The sequence below is a fragment of the Thermobia domestica genome, chromosome 6 (assembly GCF_964235325.1).
Source record: "Thermobia domestica chromosome 6, izTheDome1.hap1.1, whole genome shotgun sequence".
In the NCBI taxonomy this organism is placed as follows: domain Eukaryota; kingdom Metazoa; phylum Arthropoda; class Insecta; order Zygentoma; family Lepismatidae; genus Thermobia; species Thermobia domestica.
Genome location: NC_137459.1, coordinates 107,345,916 through 107,359,984, shown reverse-complemented (window position 1 = coordinate 107,359,984; position 14,069 = coordinate 107,345,916). Strand labels below are relative to the sequence as shown.

Below are 14,069 nucleotides of genomic sequence, written 5' to 3'. Positions count from 1 at the left end.
TGCAACAAGTTATGTCATCAAATTACGCTCGGAAGGGCAATTTGCACACTCATAAAACGAATAATAATATAATTAAGATGTGGTCTGAATTCCATATTAAACTGTAGGTTCTCATCTCATATAGTCTCGTTGCTGAAAGGGACGATATATCCCAACCAACCAACCAATAAAATCAAGGATATAAAAATATATTTATTTGGTATTTTTAGGTCTGCCACACTTGTCTACAATTTTTCCTGAGATTAACAACAATCAAGCAGCACTGGGTTTGGACGGTGCTCGGACGAGTGCGCCATTTGTACTCTTCAAATTGTATTGGCATTTAGTGTTCATGAAGCACCGTGAGGAAAATGGGGTAGCTATTTGAATGAGACAAGTGGGGAAATGTGGCCATGGAAACCATTAATATCGAGGAAGAGTCGATGTGCTTGACCATACATACTCTTTGTAGTTCACGAACCCTATAAATCTAACTGGTAGTCCTTAGTTCTTTAGGTCTGATATGCCGCGAAGTTTAAATATAGTTTTATTCTTTACAGCAGAATGTGAAGGTTATTCTTCTTCTTCACCTATTTGAAGCGTTCTATGTTGAATTTATAATCTCTTTCTGTACGAACACAATTCGTAATTTCCTTAAAATTTTCTTTAGCTGCGCATTTCTGCATAGCAAAATATTTCTGAATTTTCTTGACATGCCTATGAGGTTGCATTATAAAGATAATTCTCAAACAGATTTATGAAATATATTTAACAATTTCAAAATATCTAAGACCTTGTAACATAAGTGATCGCATTCAGTATGGGCGATCTCGAAAGATGAATCAATAACGGGAATGACGCAAGTATTCCAAATTCAGTATCTAGCAGGACTGGTAGACTATTCGTAAGAGTGAAAACTTAATAGAAAGATGGTTCATAATATAGGAATTATTTAGTTTCGATCATAACGTTGAGTGCATTTTACATCAGTTTTTGTATACCTTCTTATACCATGTTAATGTAATTTATGTATTCATTGTTGTATAGAAATATTAAATCTATTACTGTATGTGTGTGTTGTAGATAATTGGTGAGATTTTGTTTAGCTTAATTGGAAACTACTCTTTTAGGAGTCAGAAATTATCGCAAGTTTGTTTTATGTTACAAGGTTAAAGTAGGCCACTTTAAGGAACATTTTTCTTTCTAATGTTTGTTGTGTGCACTGAATTTTTAAAGTATTACATGTATTATGGTTGCAAATTCTGGGTATTATGCTTTAATATATACTGTTTTTGTCATTACTAGAGTGCGTTCCGGATAAATCGTGTTTCGACTTGATCCCAGATGTTCAAGAAAGAATTAATAAGATGCAGAGGTTGCTGTCACCAGAAGTCAACATGAATTCAAGAACGTTAAGTCGCTTTAATTTAGAAAGTATCTCAGGGAAAGCTGTCCTTCAAGCTATGGGCTTAAGAATAGGGGATAGAGTTATGGTTGGAGGGGCAAAACCAGGCATTTTGAGGTAAGAACATCGTCAGGTTTTTTGATAATGAAGTCATGGTACGCATTTTGACGTTGATATTTTCTCTATACTATCTCAGGTTCTACTGGACGTTATAGTTTTATGTATGGCAAATAAAACAATCATAGAACGAAAGTAGCTTTCGCAGCGGCGAAGTGTGCAAAAGTCAGTAGTAAAGAACTGAGGCAACTACGTAATATATTTGAAGCTTGCAATAATCATTTTTATTTTTGAGATAAGATTTTGTAAGGTGTGCTATGGCTTCAGACGAGGCTCCAGGGGTTAAACTCGATCGTACGTAGGAGAATTCAGCTCACTTTAATGATGTGAACACTGCTTCTATCGTTTGCATTTAATATCAGTTTGGGATGCATTGAATTAATAACTTTCTCAAAACTGGTCTACCTAGGTATATCGCAAAGTCCCTAATACAGACCAGATATCATTGTTATTTTATAGGTCAGCAAAAGTTAATCAAATAGCTAATAATGATTTATGTACTGAGGCGTAATACATGGTTCGTCCGGCACTAATGAGACGAAGTACCAATATTACGATACATGGATATATCTAGACCGCCAAACACCAATTTATATATGGTGACGCTACTTAATATTTTATCACAAAATAACTAGCATCTCATCAACTGAGCCCAGCCAGTGGCGAAGCATTGATATACTTTGGGGCGTCCTTAACGACAAAGAATATGGGGATTGCAAATATATCTCTCCAACAACATTCATTTACAAAATTATGCTGTTTCTATAAGTACGCTAGTCTAATAACTACGCAGCGCCATCTGTTAAAGAGAGCGAGAGAAAGTAATTTACTATCAATAATAACAAGAATTGGATCTATAATTAGTGATGGATAATAGAAACAATGTTAAATCTTTTTAACATGAGAAAGGTTAATTGAGAAAGTGATATTACTTTAGAATATGAAACGAATCGGAATGCAAACAGTAGGTAATCAAATTTGTAGAAAACAGTTATATTTAAACACAAGTCTTAATCCATCTACGATTCGTCTGACGATGATTCTCGAATTTGCATCCCTGGGTCAAGATTGCAATCACTACACGTCGTTTTAGTAACGCCTAAGGTAACGCAGATACTTAGAAAATGATCACGACAAGGAGAATTGTGCGCCGAACGGATGAAGCACAAGTAATCCAGACTGTATTCCTATAGACGACACAATTTCTCGTGCTAGTACATCTTGTCTAGAGATGGAAATTGGCGACAGCGAACGGAGAAGCAAAACTCTCAAATGACACTTCTCTGTTGACAGGCTCCTCTCACCTGTGAACAGGTAGCCATTCGCAGAGGCGAAGCATCGATGTTGAAGAAGGTCGAAGGTACCTTAAAGGAAGGTGTTCCACTTACCGATAGCCTTGCAGAGGATAATTACAATTTCAAAGGCCTAGCCGACTAGGGAAAAACAAAAAAATGGTTTTAGGGTTTTTGTTATGATAAATGATCCGTCTCCGAAATGATGTAGGCCACACAGAAACTTAATTTTTTAGTTGATGTTTACTTGGGACGACGACTCTTTAACATACCAGGTTAGAGATTTTAAAGTAAAATGAATCTTTAGGTTCAAAGTTGAGTATTCAGAGGTAGGTGTTAGATACTAAATATGTGTTTACATAAAGCAGAGTGGCAGCAAAATCACACATGGTGATAGCTAAGGAGAGTTGCTATCACTCGAATAAAAGAAGCAACTCTACTGATATAATACAGTCATGAAAATTATAGAATTCAGCGCATCTAGGAGGACATAAAAACACAAAGTCCGTAAAAGCGATAGTTAATGGCTGATCTTGGTATAGTTTGAACTCAATGTAGTATTACGTAGCTCAGATGACTATAGTTTGCTAGCGGTATCATGACGATCTTCTCCATAGGTTGGTGGGCAACGTGGACATTTTAAAACTTTTCTCTCCCTTGGGAGAGCTGTTTTATACTTTGATAAGTTCTCTTCTTCGTAATTACATCTAGATATTCTATCCTTGGTCTTCGTCTTCCTAATTTTCCTTTTGCCTTTCTTTCTATCAACACAGTGATCCAACCGGAGTGCCGAATAAGATGGCCAAGCATGCTGTTTCTTCTTTTTCCTGACGATCTAAGTCCCCGTAATTCAATGCACACAATCACTCAACGCGACATAAGACTATGAAGTAATCGATTTAAGCGGAAATAAGTTTTTATAAGTTCCACTACAAGGTGTTGGTAATAGTCGACTTGACAAGTAAAAGTTATAACTTCACTTAACGTTTGAATAAACGAGGTCAAACGTCATCAAGAGTCGGAATCGTTTACTAGATGGATAAAGAACTCGATATTGTACAAGCTCGTGTGTTTTTCCCAAACACTGAAAAGTGTTGGGTTAAGAACGACGAACGACGTGTAGTTGTTACTTTGCAATATCACAGGTTTTTCCGCAAATGTTGAAAGGTGTTGAAAAAAAAAAAATGAAGGATTATGACTTAATGGGGTCATCAGCAGTGATGCTAGTTGTCTCTGTTGGAGAAGAAAAGGAACACTAAGTAAGTAACAGTGCAGGGCGCTAATGATTCATGACGACGAACTGAGTGAAGCGGCGTCATATGTATACAAGTAGAGGATACAATCCCAGAATTTTTAAGTGAGTCTTATCTATTACACACGAGACAACGGTAGAACCATGTGTATAGTGGGCATTGTCTTAGAGCTTTGACGGGACACGGATGGTTTTCATACCTAGAATAAACCTTGGACACTGGTTTTTTCATATATATATATATATATATCATATCATATATATATATATATATATATATATATATATATATATATATATATATATATATATATATATATATATAATTTCTAAGATTAAGATAGGCAAAGTGCAAAGCTAGAGAGGACAATCTTTGGTGTTATAGTGTTCCAGTTAAAAATAACAGTAAAATTTAGGATGACAGTACAAGGAACTATACAGTAGCCCCAAAATCATAAATGCAAATAAGTGTCAAACAACCCGAATATACTGTGTACTTGAATGTAAACAAAATAATAAATTCCAGCAAGTTTGACAGATTCAATGAAAATACGTCAAACTGAAATGAATTGTGTTTGTTTATGCACAATTATTTTTACACAAGTTCAAACAGAAATCCATTTATATTATCACATGTGTATGAATTTCTTTTTATTAAGGTGACCTGTAACCTCACAGTGATCTCTTGAGCAAGATAACTTGTTTACTTTCCTCTCTTCCGAAGGAAGGAAAAACATTATTTCTTGTACTCTTCGTCAAGATATAATTTATGTAGGCAGACCATGGAAGCTACTCATGGAAGGAAGAGAGAGAGAGAGAGAGAGAGTAATGCAGCGAAATATCTCACTCTATTTTTTCGCTGCTTGTGGCAAACTGTAACGGAATAATATTAATAAAGGTTTTAAAGTATTATTAACCAAAGATGATAAAATGTTACATTGACACACTTGTCCTCTTTTTCTGATTATACGACTGATCATTAAGAATAAAGTCCAATTCTTTTAATTATAGGGGGCCGCGATGGTTCAGTGGTAGAGCGCTCACCTCTGGTGCATAGGGTCACGGGTTCAAACCCTGCTCCCGCCAAGTGAACTTTGTTGTGGACAAATACCGTGTGCGTGGGTTTCCTCGGTTTTATCCCGTTTCCTCCCACTTTCTTCATTCCACCATTTCATTCATTTCTCATCATCAGCGTCTCCTTTAGCCTAGCCGGCATATTCGTGGGACGTAAAACTCAAAGATTTTATTTTTTCTTTTAATTGTGAAAAAGAAGTAGAGTGCGGCAAAAATTCTGGTCGGAAATTCGTCTACACTACAATGTTTAGAATTAAAACATCATACCTGTTAACGGGCTTTTGTAATTTAACTGCCTAACTTTAATATTTTATAGAAAAGATTGTTGTGTTCTTTCTCAATTTGTGTTTCAACAATTCAGTATATAAAATAAATAATTCTCATGTGAGTAATGAAATAATAATGCTAATATTATTTCTACTATTCAAATAGGTATTGTGGAACAACGGAGTTTGCCACAGGAATCTGGGCAGGAATTGAATTAGATTCACCAGATGGGAAAAATGATGGCTCTGTGAAAGGAGTAATGTATTTTAAATGCTCTACAAATCATGGTAGGTATTTTAGTAGCTTTCTTTTTTCTTTCATTTTGTTTTTCTATTTTAATGAGATTAATAACTAAGGCGAGTTCACATCCAAATGGTTGTGTTGTTCTATTAATTAACACGTTCGCTGCATTATGAGTCACTGTTGGTTCGTGCGATATTTTATTTCTGTGCTGTGCCGTTTTATACATTCTATTACCTCTGTTCGTTTGTGGTATTTTCGTTTGTACATATCTTGAAAATTACTAGCATCCCCGTACTACACGAGTTACTCGCATAGCACTGAGATCCAAACTCAGTTTTACACTGTCGCAGCGAACGTGTTAAGATGTTTGTTTTGGGTAGTTATCTTGCTGAAATGTGAAATCTTCTCCAACTAGTCATTCGGTACAAAGTACCCATGATTTTGGAGTATCATTTTGTAGTCTTTTTTTTTTTTTTTTTCTTCATTATTCTCTCCATTTTAAGCGAATGCTCAACGAAATCACCAGAAGACATCCCCAGACAATCAACGAGCCTCTACCTTGCTTTCCTGTTAGTTGCTGGCAAACAGGCAGCATTTCTTCTCCTTTATTTCAACAGACATATTGGCGTCGCTTGTTTGAATATAGTTCAAATTTCTATTCGTCCGACCATAAGAGGGTATTTCACTGTTCTTCATTTCAGTTGACAAGCATCGTCGCCCATTGAAGATTTCTTCGTATTCTCTGGCTTCACTATTTTTTATTTATTTATTTATTTATTTATTTATCTATTTATTTATTACTATTGTTATTGCAACGCAACCACGAAAGCTTGTGGTAATAAGATGGTTACAGTTTTAACACTTATCAATTTGTTCGCGTTACATTAAATTTTTCTGTTGTTTCTGAAGCTGTTTTATGTCTTGACTTTTTGTCATAACAATAAACTTGCCTTGTTTTTCCGAAGTGCATCCCGGCTTTCTAGAGCGAAAACGATCACAGTTATTCTGTTCTTTAGCGGTGAATTACCTTACACAGAGGATATACAGGTACTCAAGGTCTCTTTACAGTTTTGAGTATCATTTTCGTGATGCATAATTACAATTGAGTCCTTATTTCATTACCAGGTGTTTCTATCGTTCCGTTTTATGATATAATACACGCATTATACGGTGTGTAAGTACGGTCGTTACATAGGAATCACAATAGGATGTTACTCAGCTTGCGTACTCTTTTTAAGCAAATGGATCACTACTGTTTCAAAATTATCACAAGCAACCGTAATATAAACATATTTTTTGTATTATTGTATACGCGATTTTTTTTTTTTTTTTTTTTTTTTTTTTTTTTTTTTTTTTTTTTGGTAGTGAAAATCAAGTGACTGAATTCATTACTTTTACTTATAAGAAATAGACTGAACTAGTGGCGGAAGAATTAACATACTTTTTTGTATTTGAGAGACTTTGATTGCGAATAATTGAAAATCTTCTTGCATTTCTACCATTAGCATACTACTATATGTTGGGTTAACTCTCAGACTACTTAGTATGATTTTACTGCCAGTTAAATAAAAATGTATGGATTTAAAAGGAGAAGAAGACGTACAAGAAAATTTTGTTACGGAGGAGGTTTTATTTTTTGTAGTAGCAGTTTAGCAACTTTAATGTTGTTCGGTGTGTATTATTTGTCGGAATACTTGCCGAAAAAAAAAAAAAGTGTAGTTATTTCTGATTAGTATTGTAGCCATATTTATCAATAAAGTTAAATAATAATTCTTCACCTTTTTGTGTATATGTTAAATGAATACTTAGTTTATTCATTGTGAAATAAACTAATTTTTGTGTACTTCCTTTTAAGGGATTTTTGCACCTATTAATCGAATCTCTAAAATCAGCAGTCCAACATTAAACAGAAAATCCTCAATGAGAAGATCAATGCAACGAGTGAGAGTAAATCATGGAAAAGTAGATGTTTCTCATATATCTCCCAAAGTATGTACAGGTATGTACAAGAATGATTTACACATCCATTGCTGACGGTGCATATATGCAGCACTTATTGTTAGTATTTTCACACTCAATGTCGTACTATTTATTTTTTAAATACTATATTATTGCATTAAACGCAGTCCGTATTTGATTGTGAAAAATCATGGCTAAACTTTTGTGGTTCTTTTTGCATTAATTTGAGAAAATTGCCGATTTCTTTCTTCAACAACTAGTATTGGGTATACAGACTTTTGTATTCTGTTAAAATATAATGTTGTACGCATACATTCAAAACCCAATTTGTCCTAGTTACTTTGTATATTGGTGAATGTTTGATGCATTTGTGGCAAGAAATGAATGATGATTAACATTTCATTAGGAAATTGAGAAATATATGTTGATGCATTTTGCACATTGCTGTTTTTGAAAATTAAAACACCAGAAAAGACATGTGAAGTTTATACCGCAAATTCTTTACACATACATACACAAATGATTAAAATTGCAGAACCTGTAATCGTGATATACCAGTATGGCGTTAAGCCTTTACGTGATTCAGTTACAGCCTCTGTACGTCACGAAATCGAATCAAGGCGCCAAATGTATTCTTGAGGAATTGCCTCCTGTTTTACTATAAGTCTACAAGACATTGACATGTTGGAGAATCACGACGAACAAGAGCTAATCTAATCAACTATATCTCACGAGTTTTTTAGGCGGCATAAGGGACCAGAGAAGCAGCAGTACCCGTTATTCCTTGAAGAAGGATTACACATTCTAGGATACATGTGTGTAGACATTAGGGATGGCCAGATCCGGATATTTTTGGATCCGGATATCCTGTATCCGGACACTGGATCCGAATCCGAGATTTCGGATCTTGGATCCGGATCCGAATCTCCCCCGAATCAGCAAAGTTTTCGAAATTATTGACAAAATGATTTTCAATCCTATGCTTAAAATAAGATTTTAAGACACTTATGGTATGTGATCGTGTGACAGCCTTGCATTCTCTTCATTCTGTTGATATTTGGTTTTTGTGCCTTAATATGTCACAATTACTCCAAATTTGATTGACTAAAACTGTCGACTTTGGTGAGAGCAATCTCACTGTCAGATTCGATTCTAGTGGAAATACTCGATCGAAAAGGTAGTAAACTGTCGTCCTGATGGAAATTTGTCCTTTGTTTTCTGTAACACTAGTCAAATGCTGGGATGAAACCTTAGTCTCAAGCCCAAGCTTCTTCATTAGGCTCAGGCTGCTAATTCTTTCTCAGTTATTGTGGTCCTGAATGAGGCCATTTCCTAGTCGTGATGGGCTAGGCCATAGCTAATAGAACAGCCCATAAAATATATATCAAATCAAATTAAGGAGCAATTTCCTTTTCTTGCTCTTGATGAGCTTTTTTTTTTTCTTTCTCTCTTTCTTTCTTTAACAATACGTTTCTCTGTGACCGTACCACCCCAGTTAGTATTAAGAATTATAGTAGAGATAAAGTTCTAAATGTCAATTAATGTATCAAAATTAATGTATTAATGTAGCTGTATGTGTATACAAAATACCATATGCTGCCTCGAGCAGTAACACGTATCTTTATAATTAGTAATCCACTACTGTTGTCTGCATAGGTTGTATAAGGAACTATATCATTCATGCAAACACATAGGCGGATCCAGGGAGAGGGCGAAAGGTCGTTCGCCCCAACCCAGCGGCACGATTAACAGTGTACTTTAGTAGTAATTTGTGGCAATTTCAGATCATCTAAGTAATTTTTCACTGCTAGCATCCCCAAACGCCCCCCTAAGAATCCATCCGCCCCCTTCAGGAGTCCGTTCTGGATCCGCCCCTGCGCAAACATAATATACAACTCATTCAAGAGTAAATTTTGTTGGCTTTTTAAAATTTTTATTTTAAAGAATTGTTATGTCTCGTGGCTACTTATGCAATTTTGTCCACAGGCATACATGCAATTTCCAGTCATTACGCAAATGCATTTATATACTTACTAGACTGCGGCTAGTTGGAGGCTTCGCCACTAGACACCCGTTACTACGGCCTCGCACCACAAAAGCCTTTAATCATAATCAGTTTAAAAAGAAATGTCTGGGAATTCGCCCTTAGACCCTCTGATATCTCATTTGATCGGCCTACGGCCTCGCATCTCGTAAACCTACAACCATACCGAATCTCAGTTCAAATATCAAGTTATATGTAATAACATTCCGGTATCCCGAGATATACCGAATTTCAGTGCGAGTACGTGGGGGCTTTCCCCCCAGCCCACACATTTGCTCGGTCTACGGCCTCGCACATCATACGCCTGCAAACATAATGAATTTCTGTTCAAATAACAAGTTTCATTTCTCTAACATTCCAGGATTCCGAGATATAAAAATCTTTTCTTCCCGCCCCTTTCCTTCCCTTCTAAGATATAAGTCAAAAAGCGCTTAAGTATATCTAATTATTTCAAATGAAAAGTCCAAATACCAAATTCTATGCTCCTAACCTTCACAGGTTCCCAGATATCGACATGTTATTATAATAATTACAATCCCCACCCTCTTTCCTATCCATCTCTTTTCATTTCCTTTTTACTAAAACATCAAAAAACACTGAAACACATGTCAAATTATTTTCAATGAGAAATGCAAATACCAAATTTCAAGTCTCTAACCTTAAAGAATTGAACATATTAATACAATAATTGTAATCCCCACTTAATTTTCGTCCCGCCCTTTTTTTTCCCTTCTGGACCACATATCAAAAAAGCGTTGAAATACGTATCTAATTATTTTAAGTGAGGAGTCCAAATACCAAATTCTATGTTTCTAACTCTTTAAGTTTCCGTGATATAGGCATATTATTATACTAATTGCAATTTCCACCTTTTTTTTTTTTTTTTTTTTACTTTCTACATCTTTCCTGCCCCTTCTAATTTAAATATATATATATATATATATATATATATATATATATATATATATAACCACTTAAACAAGTATCAAATTATTTTCAATGAGAAAACCAAATACCAAATTTGAAGTATCTAACGTCAAGGATTTCGGAGATATGGCCATTTTATTGAAATATTTTCCACCCCATTTTCCCCTTCCTCGTCGAATTTCCCAAAGTCTTTCCTTAGTGGTATCCTACGTCACAAATCCTATATACTGTCCAAATTTCAAGTTTCTAGCTTAAGCGATTTGGCCTGTACGGTGATCGTCACTCACATAATACATATAGATCCCCAGTGTCTTAGAGATGTAATAGCTTTGCGGTAAACTTTAAGCAATCAACTGACTGATAAGCGTCTATATGCATTATGTAAAATATCGCTTATGATATTTATTTTGCTCGTAATAATAATAATAATAAAAATAGAAATGATGAAAATTCAAAGACATCCATGATTTTAGCGTAATACTGCAGGGGTTCAGATCATCGGATTAATCGTAAGAGCCGACTGTATAAGATAGACTACATTAATTTCCAATGTGGGACAAAGAAAATATGCAGCATTACTGTGCAGTTTTCAACGTTATAACTCAATCTGAAAATATTATCATAGATCTCACAAACAATCGAATTTTAACCCTAACTCGATTAATATATAACAAAAGGCAGATCTATACAACTACTGACTTGAGATGAAAGTGGCATACTCGTAGTACGTTTAAAGATATACTAAAGACTAAATGATGGGGTGTGCGCAACAGTGGTCTAACCCCGAAAAATTTGAAAATGGGATTTTGATGTCATCTCTTGTCATTTAAATTGAATTGTCTTCCCACTATCTGAGCTAAATAAAATTCACCTATTAAATTTTATGTATATTTTATACATATGGATATTTTAGTTCTGGGTCTGAATCTAAGGCCTAAAATATTCAAAATAGGAGTCCGAATCGGAATTTCGAAATTTCGGATCTGGATCCAGGAACCGGATCCGGATCTTATAGGAAGGCAAGATCGCATATTGTGCCTAGTGCCATCACATCTGTCGTTCGGCCGCTGTGACGTTTGACAATGTGTGATGGCAGTTCGCGGTCTTCATGGTATAGTGGTTGTGGGTCATCGGAAACTAACATGAGTGCTACATGTCCAGTGTTCATCAGTTACCGTCCAACCATCGAGGAGAAAAGGTGCACACCTGATGCTTCAGCTTGAGCTAACACTATGGACGATGCTGTATAGGTCCATCACGGGCTTGCTGACAATATGCGTGCCATTTCGTGGAGTGGTTATATTGCATGGTTCAGTGTCCGACCATCGCTGCGTGCAATTCTCTTCCGTCCTTTACTTCCACATGCGCATCACTGTTGTGTTGGCATGCTCTGTACGCGCATCAGTTTCGCAGTACGAGATGCTGCCTTCCTGTAGGCTGACCATGTTGTCCGTCAGTTTAATATTTTGACGTCGACGAGGCATAGTGACACTTGCTGACAAATTTCCTGTTCATTTCGTCATGCTCCACTACCTGAGTGTTACGTAAACCACTCTTCTTCCTCGATAGTATACCGTGTACATAACAGAAGGCGTTACTAAGTCCACATGTGCTCATCCAGTTAAGTTTGTAATCGTTCGTACGTTTATCCTGCTGTACAAGTCTTGAATTTCGACTGATCTTGTCATTCTTTGGTGTTGCAGATTTTAGAAGTAGCAGTGTACTTGATACTATTGTACTTGGTATATTGCCGCTGTGTGATAAAAGTAACATTTGTTCTGTGATATTTGTTCGGTAACGGAAATTCAGGTGATTTTTAATGGTACATCGCTTTTCGTAATATAAATACTAATTGCGATCACACCTATTATCATATTTGCAAGTGTAAAAAGCTGTCATAAGAGTGGAATGTAAATTCATTACCAAGTTTCATTCTCCCATAGGTCTAAATTTGGATAAAGAAAGCCACGAACTCGGTATTGGCGACCGAGTATTTGTTCCGGGAAGCAAAGGTGAACTTAGAAGAGGTACCGTGAGATATGTTGGTGCAACAGGTTTCGCATCGGGGAGATGGGTCGGTGTTGAATTAGATCTTCCAGAGGGAAAACACGACGGAACTGTGAATGGGACAAGATATTTTTCGTGTCGCCCGCTACATGGTATTTTCACATCAGCTTCCAAATTAACAAGGTAATTTTCGTCTACTTAAATAAGTAAAATTATCATTTAAAAAATAAGATTAAAGCTTCTTATAGGTATTAGAAGCAAAAACATGTGCTTCCCTGTCACTGCTTTTCTGTTAGATCAAGGAAATTCCAGCCAGTGTGGGCACATAATATTCAGATATACTTAAATCATAGTTGTGAGAATAAGCTAAATATTCTTAACTTTCAAGATTGAACTCGTTAGTAGAGGGTAGTTCTTCTAGGAAACATAGAATACAGAAAATATGTCCAGTCTGTTCTAGTGTCATCTCAGCCATATTGAATGTTGTGCTAAAATGTTATGATGGAGAAACAAGTGGCCAAGTCGAAGCCTGAGAGTAAATACCAAAAAAAGAGGGAGGGAATATGGGTCCTTAGAAAAGCACTGCAGAGAAACGTGGAGATATGGTAGCTGCAATTTAAAATAATGGAGAATGAGATAGAAAGGAAAACTGGATGAAAGACCGGTAAAGAAAATATAGACATCGTAGTGAGAAAAGTTTGAAAAGATATAAAAGAAAATAGTATGAATAAAGAAAATGGAAATGTTACAACGATTGGGTTTTTTAGTGACTGTACAAAAGTTTTAGCATTCCTGTCACGTTTGGAACGGGTATTGCACTCACTAAAACAAATGATACCGTCTGTAGGTATGTGTATGTGCGAAAAAAAGTCGAAATTATTTGTTTTATAAATTACAAACTTCGCAAAACATGTGGAAAAGTAGACGTTAAAACTATATAGTAGTCACTTAAAAAAAACGTTTTGTCTGAAAGATGGTTGTCATGGATAGACTTTGTCCATATACAAAATACTACGGTGGAGTGGATCATAGTTTACCATGAAAGCTTCCTTAAGCATACGGCAAGTTAGCATTCTTGTCCAGAATCTTTAAATTTGTTAAAATATGATTTATTTCGAGAAGAAAATCGCATCACCCAATCAGGAAAGCAACACGTTGCAAAAATACACGTAATTGTAAGAAGTGATCTCTTGAAGTATATTACGAGCAAAGAAACATTCTGTATGGTGCGAGCACTTGAAATTTTTGAGTAGCACCGCACATGATATTTGTATGTATCTGTTAAGGTAATATTAGGTAATCAGGAATGTCATAGGTTTGTGTGCAAGAAATGGGGTTAGTGTCCCAAATCTCAGGTATATGAGTTGTGGTGGATCAAGACTAACGTCATTCGACTGTTGACATTTGAAGCTAGTAGATGTGCAAGAAGTGTTAGAATTCTTATAATCAGACGTAAGATATTGCGCCGTGAAAATGAGTGAACATTCCGCAAAACTACGTTAC

General features: G+C 35.7%; 1 protein-coding gene across 4 annotated transcripts in view; it reads left to right on the top strand.

Moving 5' to 3' along the window:
- The window catches only part of LOC145688140 (CAP-Gly domain-containing linker protein 4-like), a 90,869-nt gene that overhangs the window by 17,989 nt on the left and 58,811 nt on the right, over positions 1-14,069 (top strand). For all 4 annotated transcript variants that reach the window (XM_081761938.1, XM_081761940.1, XM_081761937.1 and 1 more), the window contains exons 6-9: positions 1,285-1,501; positions 5,552-5,673; positions 7,485-7,628; positions 12,503-12,749. In XM_081761938.1, coding sequence (XP_081618064.1) covers positions 1,285-1,501; positions 5,552-5,673; positions 7,485-7,628; positions 12,503-12,749 — 730 coding nt within the window. The remainder of the gene's footprint in view (positions 1-1,284; positions 1,502-5,551; positions 5,674-7,484; positions 7,629-12,502; positions 12,750-14,069) is intronic.